This window comes from Arachis ipaensis, chromosome B02 (assembly GCF_000816755.2).
Source record: "Arachis ipaensis cultivar K30076 chromosome B02, Araip1.1, whole genome shotgun sequence".
In the NCBI taxonomy this organism is placed as follows: Eukaryota; Viridiplantae; Streptophyta; class Magnoliopsida; order Fabales; family Fabaceae; genus Arachis; species Arachis ipaensis.
In genome coordinates this window covers 27,820,143-27,836,377 of record NC_029786.2, presented here as the reverse complement: position 1 = coordinate 27,836,377, position 16,235 = coordinate 27,820,143, and the positions used below count along the sequence as shown (strand labels likewise).

General features: G+C 36.8%; 2 protein-coding genes and 1 long non-coding RNA gene across 3 annotated transcripts in view; all 3 read right to left on the bottom strand.

The window, feature by feature from the left end:
* LOC107625180 (nucleolar protein 6) overlaps positions 1 to 4,802 on the bottom strand; it is a gene marked incomplete at its 3' end in the record, with an annotated part of 21,927 nt that extends 17,125 nt beyond the window's left edge. The window contains 1 exon segment of the mRNA XM_016327755.2: positions 4,791 to 4,802.
* Positions 9,692 to 10,145, bottom strand: LOC107625182. The gene is made up of 3 exons (XR_001617109.2): positions 10,132 to 10,145; positions 9,891 to 10,021; positions 9,692 to 9,777 (listed from the first exon to the last, which is right to left on the bottom strand). It is a non-coding gene; the product is annotated as an uncharacterized LOC107625182 (long non-coding RNA).
* LOC110269204 lies at positions 12,190 to 14,325 on the bottom strand. The gene is made up of 5 exons (XM_021116890.1): positions 13,949 to 14,325; positions 13,579 to 13,852; positions 13,227 to 13,364; positions 12,716 to 13,128; positions 12,190 to 12,247 (listed from the first exon to the last, which is right to left on the bottom strand). The coding sequence occupies exons 1-5, from the start codon at positions 14,323 to 14,325 to the stop codon at positions 12,190 to 12,192; spliced, it is 1,260 nt and encodes a 419-aa protein (XP_020972549.1).

Sequence of the window (16,235 nt, the reverse complement as noted above, 5' to 3'; positions counted from 1 at the left end):
AAGAGCCCTGCTGAGTCCTATGAATTAATAAAAGTATTACTGTTTTTTCTTCGATCCGTGTTTGATCTATTTCTAAGATGTATATTCGATCTTCAACGTGGTGGATAGGATGATCGAACAATTAACTCTTTTCATCACATTAAGATGAACGTACCTGACAAACACCCGCGTCTACTTGGGTTCGTGTGAATCCAACAGCTATGTTTATACATCTCTCAGACGGTTAATCCACGACTTCGTTGGAAACTTCTCGAGACACCAGTTCAGCCAATTTTCGGGGAGATTAGGGTCTCTGTGGTATAGGCTAAAATCCAAAGAAGGAGCATCCTCTGATCCGAAAGATTCGACCTTGTCTGTGGCGTTTTGAGTAGGATCTCCAGGAGAATGAACTGCTAAGCGCTTCACCCTTCGTCAGATTGGATGACCACGACCAATGGCGTTCAATCTGTAGCAGAAGAGATCAATGACCACGGCCCATGGTGTCGATCACATACAGTCTGCTATAGAAGAAGATCATTCACAAGCAAAGAAGACAGTAGTACCAGAGTTAATTCAGAAAGGTAAAGCAACTCCAATCCTCAACTCTATCCTTAAAGTATTAGCACCATATTATAATATTCCTTTAATGCAAATTTGACAACTCTTCCAACAACCTTTTGATCTGCCTGACTAAGACCTGCAAGATAACCATCGCTTACTTCAAACCACAATCCTTTCAGGATCGACCCTGACTCGCTCAGGTATTACTTGGACGACCCAGTCCACTTGCTGGTACAACAGTACAAAAGTGTGGGGATTCGTGCTACCAATTTTTTGAAATATTTAATAAGTAATTCCAAAATAAACCATTAATGTTATTAATAAAAATAAAAGTAATAAGAAAATACAATCTTGATATAAAAAAACACATAGTAAAATACTTTAGTTTTTCAATGCTTTTCTCCTCTCATATAGTATCCCGTCGGCTAATAATATCCAAGTTGCATTTCAAACACGCTCTGGTTTGCTAATGCTATTAGATATTGTAAACCCCGTTAAATTAGTAGATAATTAGTCAATAAATTAGTTTTTAATAAAGAAGATTAGAAATACAAATTTTATATTAAATTAGGATAGAGCTCATCGAAACGAGAATTTTAACACTAATATCGGTCCAAGATTGGACTGAACAGGCCGAACCGGTTGGACCGGGCCCAAGCCGATCCCGTGGGCCCAACCGGGCCAACCTTTAAAAGGACCCATGCTCTTTCTTTATCCTCATTTCAGCTGAAATAAAACTAAAAGCTTCAGGGAAGGAGAAGAATGTCGAACCCTTACGGCAAAATTCAACTCGCCGTAACTCCTCCGTCCGAACTCCGATCGCCGCGCCGTTTGTGGTCACGTGACCACCGCATCGAGCTCTACGTTTTTACCAAAACAATTTTATAGGTAACTGATGGTGCTCGGGGTTGCGTCGGTAAAGAATTTCTCAATAAAGTTGCGTTGCAAGTATAGCTCTACCAACAACAATCCTCGAGTATCAAATTTAGAAAGGGAATTGGTTGTCACAAGTTCAACCCCAATAAAAATAACTGAAGTATTCAAACCTCGGGTTGTCTCATAAGGAATGGGTAAACATGTGCTTCAACATTGGTTAGAAATCCGGGGTTGTGAGTCATGAGCAAAAATTTAAACTATGAATCTTAACAAACAAGTAATCTTAAATTGCAAGAAACTAATTCAAATAACTAAGCAAGATATGAGCAATTCCAAACTAATGAGATAACATTCAATGTAATTCTACACCAAACTAAACAACTAACTATAACTAAGACAAATTAATCAAGACTTTTGGGTTTTCAAATATGAATAATAAAAGTAACTCTTGGCTAGACATGGGAATTGGGGTCACTATCCTTGTCTAATAACCATATCTTGACAATTATGAGGAACCAAACTCATTAAGTCTACTTCTATACTTGAAGTACGTTAAATGGCTTGGTCAACATCAACCCGTAAGGTCTATCCTCACTACTAATTAACCTAGTAGTAGGCTAGTGTCAATGGCTATCAAATTGACCACTAAGGGTTCCCAAATCATCAAATCTATTAGACCCAATGACTCAAGTTTACCCAATTCCCTTAGCCTAGGCCAAGAGTAAAAAGAACTACTCCATAATCAAGGTAAACAATTCATCGAACACATGGTAAGCATTAACAAAAGACATGTTCAAATTACAATTAAATTGAAACTAACAAATACCCACTAACAATTATCAACATACAATCACTCAAACAACACAATTAATCATAGAAATCATCAATGTAACATCAACAAGTCAAGATTCACAACATTCATGAAATGGGTATAAAATGACAATTGACAAGAATTCATAAAACTAACACAAGATCTAAGCAAAATTGCACTAAGGAATTCAAATTAAGCAATTAAAACTAGTAATTAACAAGATCCAATTTAGAATTCAACAAAGGAAGATCAAATTAAAGCTAGATCTAGAGAGGAATAAGGGTTTCTCTCTCTAGAAGAACAAAGAACCAAAACTAGCTAAAAATTGTGTCTAGTGTCAAAATGATTGATCCTCCCTTTCTCCCTAGCATCCTTGGGTCTTTTCCATGCAGAAATAGCTTGAATTTGGGCCTCATGAGCCTCAGAAATCGCCAGACACAATTTCCTTTAATGAGGTCACATGCAGCTTTCCGCGCGTGCGCGCCATGTGTGCGTGCGCGCCGATTGCTTTTGTGATCCACGCGTGCGCGCCATGTGCGCGTGCGCGTCAGTGGAATTTCTCTGACTCGCGCGGATGCGTCCATCCTTGCGCGCCGCTTCTAGCTATCTTCATCCACGCGTGCGCGTGAAGTGCGCGTGCGCGCCGATGCTGAAGTTCCCAAAATCCAAATCTTTATGTTCCTTCCTTTTGTGCATGCTTTCTTTCTCTCTTCTAGGCCATTCTTACCCTATTAATTCTGAAATCACTCAACAAATACATCATGGCATCGAATGACAATAAAAGAAGATCAAAAAATAGCAATTCTAAGGCAAAATAAGCATGTTTTTCATTATGGAGCAATATTAGGAAGAGAACACAAAACCATGCATTTCTTGTGAATAAGTGTGAGAAATATTAACAAAACTCCCCAAATTCTACACAATATAAACCATAAAATTGGGGTTTATCAGTAACCTGCTTATTCACCCTCATCCTCTTCTTCCCCAATTTTTGGAAAATTAAGTGGGGATATTGAATTTATTTACTCTTTGATGTTTTAAGATCCAATTAGCTTGAGGAAAACGTTCACTCCTGTTTATGTGAAGCTTGGGTAAGGTGAGAAAACCATAATTCCACTTTAATTTCACTGAATTTGAGTTTTGAGTATTAAATTGGGTATATATGTGTTATGAAAGTGTATTAGGTTGCGAATAAATAGTTGGAGCTTGAAATTGTGAATACCGGAACTTGGAGGAAGTTGTTTAGTTGAGGTTTTGGGGCTATGTTGGTTAGTGTTAAATTGCCTTGATCGTTACGTAGGAATCGGCCAAGGTATAGTTTAGGTTTCTTGCATTATATATATTGTTAGTATCTTGTGAGAAAAACATGTTTGGCTTAGTGTTGGTTGATTAATTGATGGTTTGAATAAATATTGATTTGAGGTATATTTGTTATGGTGGTTGTTGTGATGATAAGGGAAGCTAAATTGTGTTATAAGCCTAGGTTTTGTCAACTATGGTTCTTGGTTAGTTTTGGTTGATGGATTTGAATATTGTAAGTGTATTATTGTTAATTTGAGGTAGGTTGTTGTGTTGATTGCTAAAATAATGAGAAAAGGGGTATATTGTATTGAAGAATGTATGGTTTAGAGATGAAAGGAATGGAATTATTGAATGAAAATGAGGTTTGGAATTGTTTGCAAAACTTTGGTTTTAGGCTGAACTTTGGTGGGCTATAACTTGATTTCCGAAACCCCAAATTGATTTCAACTTATTTTAAATGAAAATTGGGTTCGTGAAGTTTATGTCATTCGAAGAATGGAAGAAAAACGATTTAAAACGATTGAGTTATGCCCGTCATAAATTTTGGTGAGAAATATGTAATGTTGCAGGGGAGAATTTACATGATTGTGCAGCTCCCTGGTTGATCCTTTGTTTTGAAGAACGTACGTCCACGCGTACGCGTGACCCACACGTACGCGTGGCATAGAATTTTGACGATGTGTATGCGACCGGTCCCATGCGCACGCGAGCTGCAGTTTCACACTCCCACGCACACACGTGAGCCACGTGTACGCGTGGTCCCTGTTTCAGCAAACATGGTTTTTGGAGTTTTAAACCTTATTTCAAACTTCTAAACCTCTATTTTCATTCCTTTAGTAGTTAAAAATAGTATTAAACCTGACAATCAGATAAAGCTAGGAAGTGGGGATAACTTGGAGATGAAGTAAAGTTGAAAAGTGATGAATTGATTATGAAATGTTACAGATAATCATGTATGATACTTGGCCTGATAAATCAAATGAATGATCATGTATGATACTTGGCTTGAATGATTAAATGATCTGAGATACGAGATTCCTTGGGTAAAGTACCATGGCTTGCCACCACGTGTACTAGGTTGAAAGCTCGATACTCTGTTGACCCTACGACGTAAGGGTGACCGGGCACTTATAAATTCCCGGGAATGCTAACCCCCATTGAGCAATATTGATTATTTGAGAAAAAGCTATGCATAGACTCTTGGGGATGCACGTCGAGGGACAGTCTAAGGTTTTTGGACTTGTCGGGTTGGCTGGATAACCGACAGATGAGCCTCATCAGCCATAGGACAGGCATGCATCATATGCATACTACTTGAATTACTTGTTTGTGCATTAACTGGGTGTGCCTAAATGTACTTGTCATGCTAAATGTATATTTGTTACCTACAGTATTTGTAACCTTCTTGTGCTTGCTTTTATCTGTTTATTTGTCTGTGAAATACTAACGGAGATGAAGGTATGGAGGAATGGCAGTATGGAACATAGATTTTAAGGTTAAGTTAAGTTAAGCTTAGATACTCTTAGAAAACCACTTTGTATAGCTTCTGTTTAATAGTTTAAGCTCTATGATCTGAGTGTCAACGTTCTAGGATTGCCTCTGGCATTCCCAAGACCTTATATATTATGTGTATGGCAGATTTACCATACTGAGAACCTCTGGTTCTCACCCCATACTATGTTGTTGTTTTTCAGATACAGGTCGGGAGGCATCTCGTTAGGCGTCTGGACTCCTGCGAAGTGGTTACTGGGTTATTTTGTTGTACAACGATGTATATATATGTACTTAACTTTCTCTCCACATATCTTGCTCTTTTGATCCTCTTAGAGGTTTATGGAGAGGCAAGATTTTGTTTATGTACATCTGTGTTTTGGTTATGCATGTATATATGTGTAAATATTCTCCGGCCAGCCTTGACTTCGCGGGCTGAGTTAGGAGCTTGTTATTTTGTATCCTTGGCTCTTTATTCCTACTTTTATTATCCTATGTTTAATAGTTATAGTTCTCTTCACACGCAAGTTATTCCATTTCCGGAGCATTGCGCTTTTCGTTTCGTGATTTTGTTTTACCCATTTTCCAAGGCTCCTAGTTTATTATATTCTTTCTACTATTATATGTATGTATTTTAATTTTAGAAGTCGTAGTGCCTCGCCACCTCTGTTTTACATCCTATGTGTAAAGCTCTGTGTGGTAGGGTGTTACAGATATCAGTAGCATCACAAATAGTTTTCTCAATTGATGACCAGATGCAAGTTTAGCTACCTTATTAATAGCTGTAATGAATTCCCTTAGTTTCCATGGAATAGCAAGCATCTTAGAAGCTAGAATATGTAATCCCATTAATTGTCTTAATGGACTCATATGTTGTGCAACCTCTCTGAATAGATAACAAAATTCTCATATAGTATATATCACTTGTACCCGGTGGAACAGTTTAACCTTTCGATATAATACCTTTTTTTATATGGATGCCATTCCCTTACTTCTCTATCATAAACAAATTGATTTGGAAACTCAACATACGTCAAAGTTTGACCTACTTCGAATTCTTTGTTGGCCTCCATCCATGCTAAGAACATCGTACATTTTCCTTCCTCTTCTTCCATGATTTCCTCAAGATCGTCATCATCTTTAAAGATGATATTTTTTTCTCCAGGCAAATGAAAGGTTAATCTCATCATTGAAGGCCACCTCTGATAAATATCATAAGCTAAAGTTCTCCACACAACCTCACATGCAGACAAATACCTGCAATCATAAAATGGTTTGATCTCATCAATAATCTGAGCATCCTTTCCACTTGAAGCTTCCTTTGAAACTCCAACTGCTATCCTGTTTGGACCTTTATTCACGTATTTGAACAAATATTTGATAGCATTTGACTTGTTGCAGTACTCTACATTAACATACACTTGATAAGACATCAGCAAATATGCATTGTATGGAACCACATTTCTATTATTCATATGGACTCCCTTCTTCTTAGTAACTACTCCTAGGTCTCGTCTTCTGTATGATGAGTATCTACTATCATCGATAACTGTGGTGCTACTAAATATTTTGGGATAATATTTGGTACAGTACCCATCTTTCATGCAGGGAGATTTCGAGAAAGCTCTACCACATGGTCTATGAATCATATATGTTGACACAACTCTAAACAATTTTGGGTGCTGAATAGGATTTAACAACTCTAATCAATTTGAGTTTTCGTTGTTATCTTGTGGTCTCCACTCAACCATAAAAGAATGTGAGCATGTGGTATATAGGAGGAGATAGATCCTCTAAATTTTTTTTAATAATTGAGGGAGTAAAGTGTGATCTCTCACCATTAATTTTATAAGTAGGACCAAGAAAAAATATGAGAGAGAGTGCAATGAAAGGTTAGAGATCATACTTTACTCTCTCAATTTTTTTAAACAATTGAGATGATCCATTCCCGTATATAGGAATACTAATTAAACGTTCGTTGTTCATTAGGAATATAGGAATTTGTTAAATTAGGAATGTTTTTTTTAGTTTTGCCATAAATAGTATCAATCCTATTATTTGCCGATAAAATTAAATACAATTTAAAAATTAATAACCTTATAAATTACGTAAATTTAAAAAATATTTAAATTTTTTCGAAATACTAAATTAATTCAATTTTGTCGAAACAACATTAGAAATAGAATTAAGCATAGAGGAATGTCAAATTAAATTTTTCATTCTTTTGTGGTGAAGGATCTTTTGTCTCCAATGTGGTTGAAATGTGGTGAGTGATCTTTTGGCTGAAAAATAGAGTTTTTATTCTCTAATGTGTTATTGTTCATGTTTTGATATTTATTAGAACATTAAATAGTGAAATCTGGCTTTTCTCACTACAAGTAACTTTGCATATATAAGCTGCTGCTCAAGAATTGAAAGATGTTATATATAAACAGAAAAAATTGAGTGATTGAGTTCATTATCAATTTGTGATATTGGATCAAATTAAAATTTTGTCCCTTGAAAAAAGCTGTGTAATAATTTGTTGATAGTAAAATTGTGGGATAATGTTCATTATTCACGTGAGCCTAGAAGAATGAAATGTGTGGAAGAGTAATATGTTTGACTTATATTACTTTGCAAAATCAAATTGTGGTGATGTATGATATAGTTGGATTTTTCTATCCAATAAATTTGAAATGTAATGATATATGTGGCCTTATAAAATTGAATTGTGATGAAGGATCTTAGTCCCTATGACTCGATAAAATCTGGTATGTTTATCGGATAAGATTGTATGCTTGATGCTTATGTTGTGAAATTGTGTCATCTGTTATGTTTTCCTCTAAAATATTGAAGTTTAATGGTATATTTGACTATATGAAGTTGAAATGGTGAAGGATCACTTGTTTTCGAAATGGAGTTTTCTTTTCTTTGATGTGATCTGCTCATGCTTGAAATTTATTAGAACAGCCAAATTTGGTTTTTCTCATGCAAGTAAATGTGCATATATAGACTGCTAATTGTTTCGAGAATTGAAAGACGTGATACATAAACAAAAAACAATTGAGTGATTGAATTCATTGTCAGTTTGTTTATACAAAAAAAAATAGTACACACACTTTGAATTTGTCATTCCGATTCTCTATACTAATCTATTATAACATAATGTATGCTAATATATGTTAATTAGTCTCATAGAGTATGAGATTTTCATCAATCTCAACTCAAGGGAGATGTGAGTTGGTGGAATACATGTTCACTGCAAGGAATTTCTATGGGATGATCATATCAAAAAAACTCTTCCTCAACTTCACTCAAAAAATCTTGGAATAAATGTTGGTTCAAATATGAAACGGGTATCACAAAACGTTTTTTATTCTCTCCGACATACACTGCAAGATGGTTGGGACTTCTACGGATTTTGAAATTGCTTGCTTAGTAGAAAAACAGAAACCCATTTTTCTTGAATGTAGAGAATAGAAAGAGCAAGAAAAAGCTCTAGAGCTTAAATTTGCCACCTCTACACTTTTTCATGTACTTAAGTGTCAAAACAGCCTCATCTTGAAGCTGAATATTAAATATGTGGAACAAAAGCAAAGAAAATAAGGAGAACAACAACTATAGAAAAAGAAAAAGAAAAAATTAAAATTGGTATTATGGCCTACGTATCTGATTTAAACCATTTCTAGACATTCGAAAAGCCAAATTAAATCCTCCAGATGGATGACATATGATAACAGGAAATGACTCTTTAAGCTGAATCTTTTCCTGAAAATGAAAATCATGGACGCAATGATTGTATTAAGATAATGTAATGCACATAACATGTTGTATCAGAAAATTACAAATATATTATATATTATGCAAAATCATAGGTATCAGATAGTCAACAACTAAGCCTTGTTTCACTAGGTTGGGCTGGCTCCCTCTCTCAAGTATAAAAAAACGGACAATAGAGAAAAAAGAGAACCAAATCACTCAAGTTGTTGATATCATAATAGATAACAAATGCAAAGTGAATGCAAATAAATACCACATAATATGATAACACAGTTAAAAGTAAAACAAAACCAAATAATGGAAAAATTAAAAAATAAGTAGAGATGTGGACCTCTTTTGTAATACTACTCAGGTCTGTCTTTGGAAAGTATAGCCCTCGGCTCCACGACTATAAAGTTGCTGCAAAAAAAAAAAAAACATTTGCAACAATGAATATATACCTATTGCACAACATATGTGCATTGAATGTCAAAACCTAATCCCCACTCCTAAGTCCCAATCCATGATGGTTCTTTGTCAATAGCAAATTGGCTACAAAATTGATTAAGAAACTAGATGTGACACTGGATTGAAAGGATATGGCATAGGCTTCCATAACAAAACTATCAAATTGGATATACCAGTAAAGAGAAACAATGTTAAACAATTGCGAATACATAAAATACGGTAGACACCAAACTTGTGATCAAAATTAGCCAAGTATAGGAAAAAAGTTACAATAATTTTGTCTATAGCATTTACATGAAAGAAATGGATGTCTATCTTAAGCGCAAACAATCTGAACAAATACACTTTTGTAACTGACCAATTATGATGATGATACAAAGGAGAGTATATGAACATACCAATGAAGTTCAAGGTAACCCGAACTATTTCAATTGCCCTCATTGAATTGCTAATTTGTTGCCCAGAAGCAAGATATGCTAGTATGACAGAAATAAAAACCCATTCAGGCAATCATGAACATATACTGAACTTCTCTGTCGAGCCCAAACCTAGATCAATGGAAATAAGAACTCAATTCTGTGTTCCCTATTATACATATCTTTAACATTATTAGATGTTATCATGTTATGCATGATGCAAAAGTAATATTCAAATATCAAACCTTAAGCAGGATCAAAGCCTCCCTTATTTCCTTCCAACCGAGAAATGTTTTGTTGACAAATTCTGTATCCTCTAGAAACATGTCTTCCAGAATGCTAGAATTGTACTTTGGCATAGCCTGAAGTGTGGTCCCTTAAGAATATTAACAACAATGATTAATAGGTTGTAGAAAAGGAAGAAGTCGTTATCTCAATGAAACAAAATATAGATAACTAGATATCGGGGGAAGTCGAGGAACAAACCATGATTCAAATTATGAATGTTATTATGCTTCATGTTCAGCTTTGATAAGCTAAATAGAGATGTAGCCGACAGAATGATTCTTACAAAAAAAACCAGGAACTTCAGCAATCTTTGCAGCTACAATTTTTCCCCTTTTAATGTTTGCCATGCCACTATTGTTTTAAGGTAAAATGTGTGCAAGAACAAAAAGAAATTACCTGGATAAACAAGCAGCAGAGGCTTTTGGGCTTCATTCTGAAAGGTAGACCATTCAACCTTACCAATAAATAGAGAAGATTCCAAGTACATCTTGATCAAGCAGAGATAAAGGCACCTTTTGGCATGGTATCTATAATTTAAGTAATCTTTCTCGTGGAAACACCCCTAACATAATAATAGGAAAATAGTGTGACATTAATACCATGAACATTAACATGTATATAAGTTTGGTTATCCCTTCTTTTAGTTTAAGTTTATATGAATATTAAAATAATATACCTTGGGTAACCTGATAATAAGATCAACATTGAGCTCAGGCCTAATGAGACTCTGAATAGAATAATTGCCTCCGATTTCGATGAGCGATGGCTTTTTAAACATGAAGTCAACCTTATCCGCACCAATGTCCCTCATAAATTTTGGTGCTACATCCGCAGTTACCTGAAAACTCATCAGCATTCAAAGAATCAGCGTTGAATGCTCCAAAAAGAACAAATTATAATAATATGAGCTTGAAAATCAGACCTTAAAGTCCACGGGGATTTCGTTGATGCATGACTTTATGGCGGAGACGGTGTTATCAACGAGGCTGGAGAAGTGAGAGGAATGATAAAGGTGGACCTCTTTCAATAACTCGCTAACCTTTAACTCCGTTGAGTCCATCATAGCATGGCTGCCTAAACCCTCCATGTTGGTGCCGGTGGAGGAAGATAAAGGCAGACGGTAGTGTATGCGAAGGGTGTAGTGTCGGCGAGCTCGTAGGACGGTTGTCTGGAATAGAGCGTGACTTGCTAGTGGCTTCAGGGAACATGGAGAGTGGTTCTGGCAGTAGAGAAGAAAGGGGTGGGTGCTCGGAGGCAGCAATATAGGAGGATGGGGAGCTGGTGCGATTCTGAGCTGCTGGAAGCAGAGGAGGGAAATAATGTGTTGTTGGTAGTATTTGATATTAGGGTAGGGGCATTTCAGGAATTTTGTTCCTATGGGTTCGTTTCTTATGACTTCCTAATAAGGTAGTAGGGTTTATGGCAGATTCACTATTTTTGGGTCAATTGGGTGTAAGGTTTATGTGAGAACCTCTGCTGTCTAGACCATTATAGAAAAGAAGACACCAATAAATGTTAAGTTACTAGTGTTAAACTCGTGTAATGCACGGGCTTACATTTAAATTTGACATGGTAAATCAAAAATAATATTTTATAATCATAAATTGTAATGGGTATTGAAAACTTAGAATGAGCCGTTCTGCCACCAGGAAGGAGTAATGACGCAGTTCCACTGAATGTGATATTTTAAACAATCTTTTCTCTAGACCGAATAGCAGAAGAAAGTCCATTCCAAATAAATGTCTTACCACACCCATTATTCCCGTAAACGAAGTAAAAACCATCAGAGTCTGTAATAATAGCATTGAATATCTCATCGAATACTAACCTTTGCTCATGAGTCATCTTTTGTTCTATGTATAAATTTGTATGAGTCAACTCATTTGCGCCATATGCTAACTCCACCTCTATTAGCTTTTTTTTTTTAAAGTAAAAGCTCAACACAATAAAGTGGAGCATACATAGCTAGACAAACACCACTACCCTACTTAAAGAAATAAACACAACAAAACCACGAAAAGCTCCCATGTCATCTTCGGCATAGCCATCAACAATAGAAGGGATCGACACCTGTCCACTCGTTGATGCTAATCACGGTCATGTTGATGATCTCTTCAACACCTTTGCTTTTATTCTGAAAAATTCTCATGTTCCTTTCCATTCAAATGTTCCAAACGATCACACAAAAGCATCTTAGTCGCTGCTTTTGATCCTCCTTACTCCTCGATTCCTCTGTCCAACTTAGAAAATGCTCTTTCATTGAACCCGGATAAGACCATTAACGGTCAAAATCTGATATCCAAGCACTCTACACCTGCCAAGCAAATGCACAGCCTAGAAACAAGTGATGTACATATTCCAAATCATTATTACATAAAACACAGACATTATCTTCCGGACTGACAATCCTAAACCGGATTAGCCTCTCCTTTGTATTAACTCTGCCTATCAAAACAAACCAAGCAAACAACTCCACTCTTAGTGGAACCAAACCTTTCTAAATGGTCCTAGTGAAGCTGTAGCTAGTTACCTGCTTTGGAAGAATTTCTTCCTGCAGCAGCTGAACAAATGAGTTAGTTGAAAAAACACCTTGCCTAATGTAATTGACTCATGTAATTGACTCAGGAGTTCCAACTCCCATTGGAAAAGTTCTCGCCTCTATTGGAAGTTCCAAATCCACTCTAACCCATCCCAAAACTCACAATCCCTAATAACAGATCCACATTGGTTTGAAACAAAAAAAAGCCTCGGGAATCGATCCTTTAGAGATAAGCAAAGTAACCATACATCCTCCCAAAACTGAGTCCGTCGCCCATCACCAATCACCATAGACAAACCTGTAACCATCTTATCCCTTATACGTTGATTCGTGATTTGTAGTTGGCAAATATACTTCCATGGGCCTCCTCTAGTAGGTAGCACTTGAGTTGACAGTAGCTCATTAGGATTTAGATTATTACACGAACATACGACCTTCTTCCATAATGGACACTCTTCCTTTACAAACTGCCACCACCACTTAAACAAGAGTACTATGTTACGAATCATAACATCTCCAACTCCCAACCCGCTTAGTTTCTTAGGAGCCTGCTCCACTTCCCATCTTACTAATGCCATACCATTTCTACCATCTTCCTTACTCCACAGGAATCTTCGCTGTGAAGAAATCAATTTCTCAGCAACAGCCTTAGGCATCTTGAACAAGCTCAAATAATACACTAGCAAATGATTTAAGACTGATTTGATAAGCACCAACTTTTCAGCCTTGTTTAGCACCTTAGCTTTCCACAGACTGAGTTCTCCTTCACTTTGTCTATTATAGGCTTCCAGGTGTTCACCAACCTCAGATTTGCTCCAAAAGCGATTCCAAGGTATTTAACTAGAAGCGTTTCCACCTTACAACTCAATAAGTTGCACATACGCTGGACCCACTGCTCATCATAATTAATTGCAGTCAAACTGGACTTATCAAAATTAATCCTGAGCCTTGACATCAACTCAAAACATCACAGAAGTTCCTTGCAATTCTTAATAGTTTCCTCTTCAGGGGGTAAAACAGAATAGTATAATAAGCAACTGTAGATGTGACAATTCTATACTATCTCTTCCAACCAACAACGGTGATATACATCCGTTCCTGATTGCCTCTCCAACCATTCGATGCAGCACATCCACAACCAGTACAAATAAGAAGGGAGAAAATGGGTCACCTTGTCTCAAACCTCTTTCTATTTTGAATGGCTTAGATGGCAAACCATTTATCAGAATCGACATAGATGCAGTTGTCACACACTCCATAACCCACGCTCTCCATCTATGCCCAAACCCCATCTTTTGTAATACAATGTCCACAAAGCTCCATTTGACTATATCATATGCTTTCTGGAAATCTAACTTGATTATTGCTGCCTTCTTTTTCCTCAGTTAAAGCCAGTTTACTATTTCACACGCAATAAGTACCCTATCATGTGTTTTTCTTCCCTTGACAAACGCACTATGAGTCTCCCCTACTAACCCCAGCATCACTGCCCTCATCTTCCTAACTAGCACCTTCGAGATAACCTTGTAAACGCACCCCACCATACTAATAGGTCGTAAATCTTTCATCTCCTTCGCACCAACGAACTTGGGTGCTAGTGCCACCCAAGTGATATTGATATTTGTCAATAATCTGGATGTCTGGAAGAACCCTATCACTGCTGCCGTGAATTCAGACCTAATCTCACCCCAACACCTCTTAATGAAATTCATGTTGTACCCATTACAACCTGGCGCTTTAGATGACTCACAGTCCGACACAGCCTCTCTGATCTCCTCAGTCGACGATAACTTCTCTAAAGTCATAGCATCTTCCTCATCTATCTTACCCACCAAACCATCTCTGAATTCCATCATAGGAGAAGCTTCCTAATGATATAAATCCTTGTAGAACTCTAATAATACGTGAGCATCTTTCCTATCTTTTCCAAGTGAATTTGCATTTGAATTGTTAAGTTTAATCAAGATTTAAATACTTTTTAGCCACTATGAATGCTACTTTGAGTTGTTTGCAATTTTTTTTATTTCAGGTAGCATTCGGATGGATTTGACAAGTTTGTGTAGCAAAAAAAGAAGAAAGAGAATGATGTTGTCAACTCTGATCTCCTTGCACTCTAACAGAAATAACTTGAGCTACAGAGGTCCAATTGATATGGTTTTAATGGCATTAGAAAGCTAGCTTTCAGAGCTTTCCAACGATATATAATAGTATACCATTTCTTTCCATTCTGTACGGCCAAGATGGCACCTAACTTAAAATTTCTCAAGTTAGGCGCCAGGAACACAAATCCTTCCAAAGCATGCTGCCAAAGCCATGCCTAACTTCAAATTTTTGAAGTTAGGCGCCAGTCAAGACAAGCACGCATAATCCATTCGGCCAAGGCAGCGCTTAACTTCAATTTCTTGAAGTTAGGCGCCAATTGAAAGGGAAATGCTGGTCCCGCATCCATCAACTAAGAAGCCTACGAATATTTATTATTTATTACAAATAGGAAAAGATATTATTTAGTTTTAGAAAATATATTTTACGTTAATTAGGATTAGATATAAAAGGAAAAAGATTCAGCCCTTCCAGCTTTTTTCTCCTCTTTTACCTCATTCCAGACTTGACAGTTTTTCTGAATCCTAGTTTTCTCTCTGAGCCATGAGCAACTAAACCTCCACTGTTAAGGTTAGGAGCTCTGTTTATTGTATGGATTGATACTATTACTCCTCTATTTTAATTACTGTTTTGATTTTAATTTTAAGAATTTGTTTTTGCTTTTCATCTTATGAATCTGGGTGGAACGAAAGTATGACTGGTGCACGTATGCAAACCCCACACTTCCGTACAGCAGTACCAGCGAGTATACTGGGTAGTCCAAGTAATACCTGAGCAAGTCAGGGTCGATCCCACGAGGATTGTGGTTTGAAGCAAGCTATGGTTATCTTGCAGGTTTTAGTCAGGCGGAATCAGAAGGTTGTTGTGTAAACTTTGAATGATTATATGTCATATATAGAGTTGTAAGAGTAATGTGTGAAAGGGGTAAAACCAATTGGATTAAATGATAGGAATAGAGTTGAGAGTTGGAGTTGCTTTACCTTTCTGAATTAACTCTGGTACTACTGCTCTCTTTGCTTGTGAGTGATTTTTTCAATGGCAGGTTGTATGTGATTGACACTGGTTTGAGCAGCTGCCAATACTCTTCCGGATATGAACCCCAGGTTTAGTGTGGATCCATCTCTACTTGAGGGTGAAGCGCGTCCAGTCCATTCTCCTTTATGATCCTACTCAAAATGTCACAGACAAGGTCGGATCTTCCGGATCAGAGAATGCTGCATCTTTGGGTTCTAGCCTCTACCACAGAGACCCTAATCTCCCTGGAAATCAGCTGAACTGATGTCTCGAGAAGTCCCCGACGAAGTCGTGGATTAGCCGTCTGAGAGATGTATATTCAAGCTGGTGGTTCATCATTGTCCAATGAAAGACGCACTCTGAACCCATGTAAAATGTGATAACCTTATGCCAGTTCAACACATTCATATTGATGAAGAACAAATATACATCTTAGAATTAATCAAACACGGATCGAAGAGAAACAGTAATACTTTTATTAATTCATAGGACTCAGCATGGCTCCTCCCCTCAATCTAGGAGGTTTAGAAACTCATACTGAAAGAAAAATACAATTGAAAAATGTGTATGCTATGCGTGATGTCCCTCTGATTATGTAAAATACACTTTAAATAATAAATAGATGACTAGTAAGGGTAAAACAGTCTAT

Bases quoted from the DNA above. Each gene is read 5' to 3' on its own strand.
- LOC110269204 (XM_021116890.1), bottom strand. From the start codon at position 14,325: ATGGAATTCAGAGATGGTTTGGTGGGTAAGATAGATGAGGAAGATGCT. The intron at 13,365-13,578 runs GCAATCAGGAAC...TATGATGAGCAG, and splicing joins TGCATCGAATGGTTGGAGAG to TGGGTCCAGCGTATGTGCAA. The intron at 13,129-13,226 runs GTCTGTGGAAAG...AGCTTGTTCAAG, and splicing joins ACAAAGTGAAGGAGAACTCA to ATGCCTAAGGCTGTTGCTGA.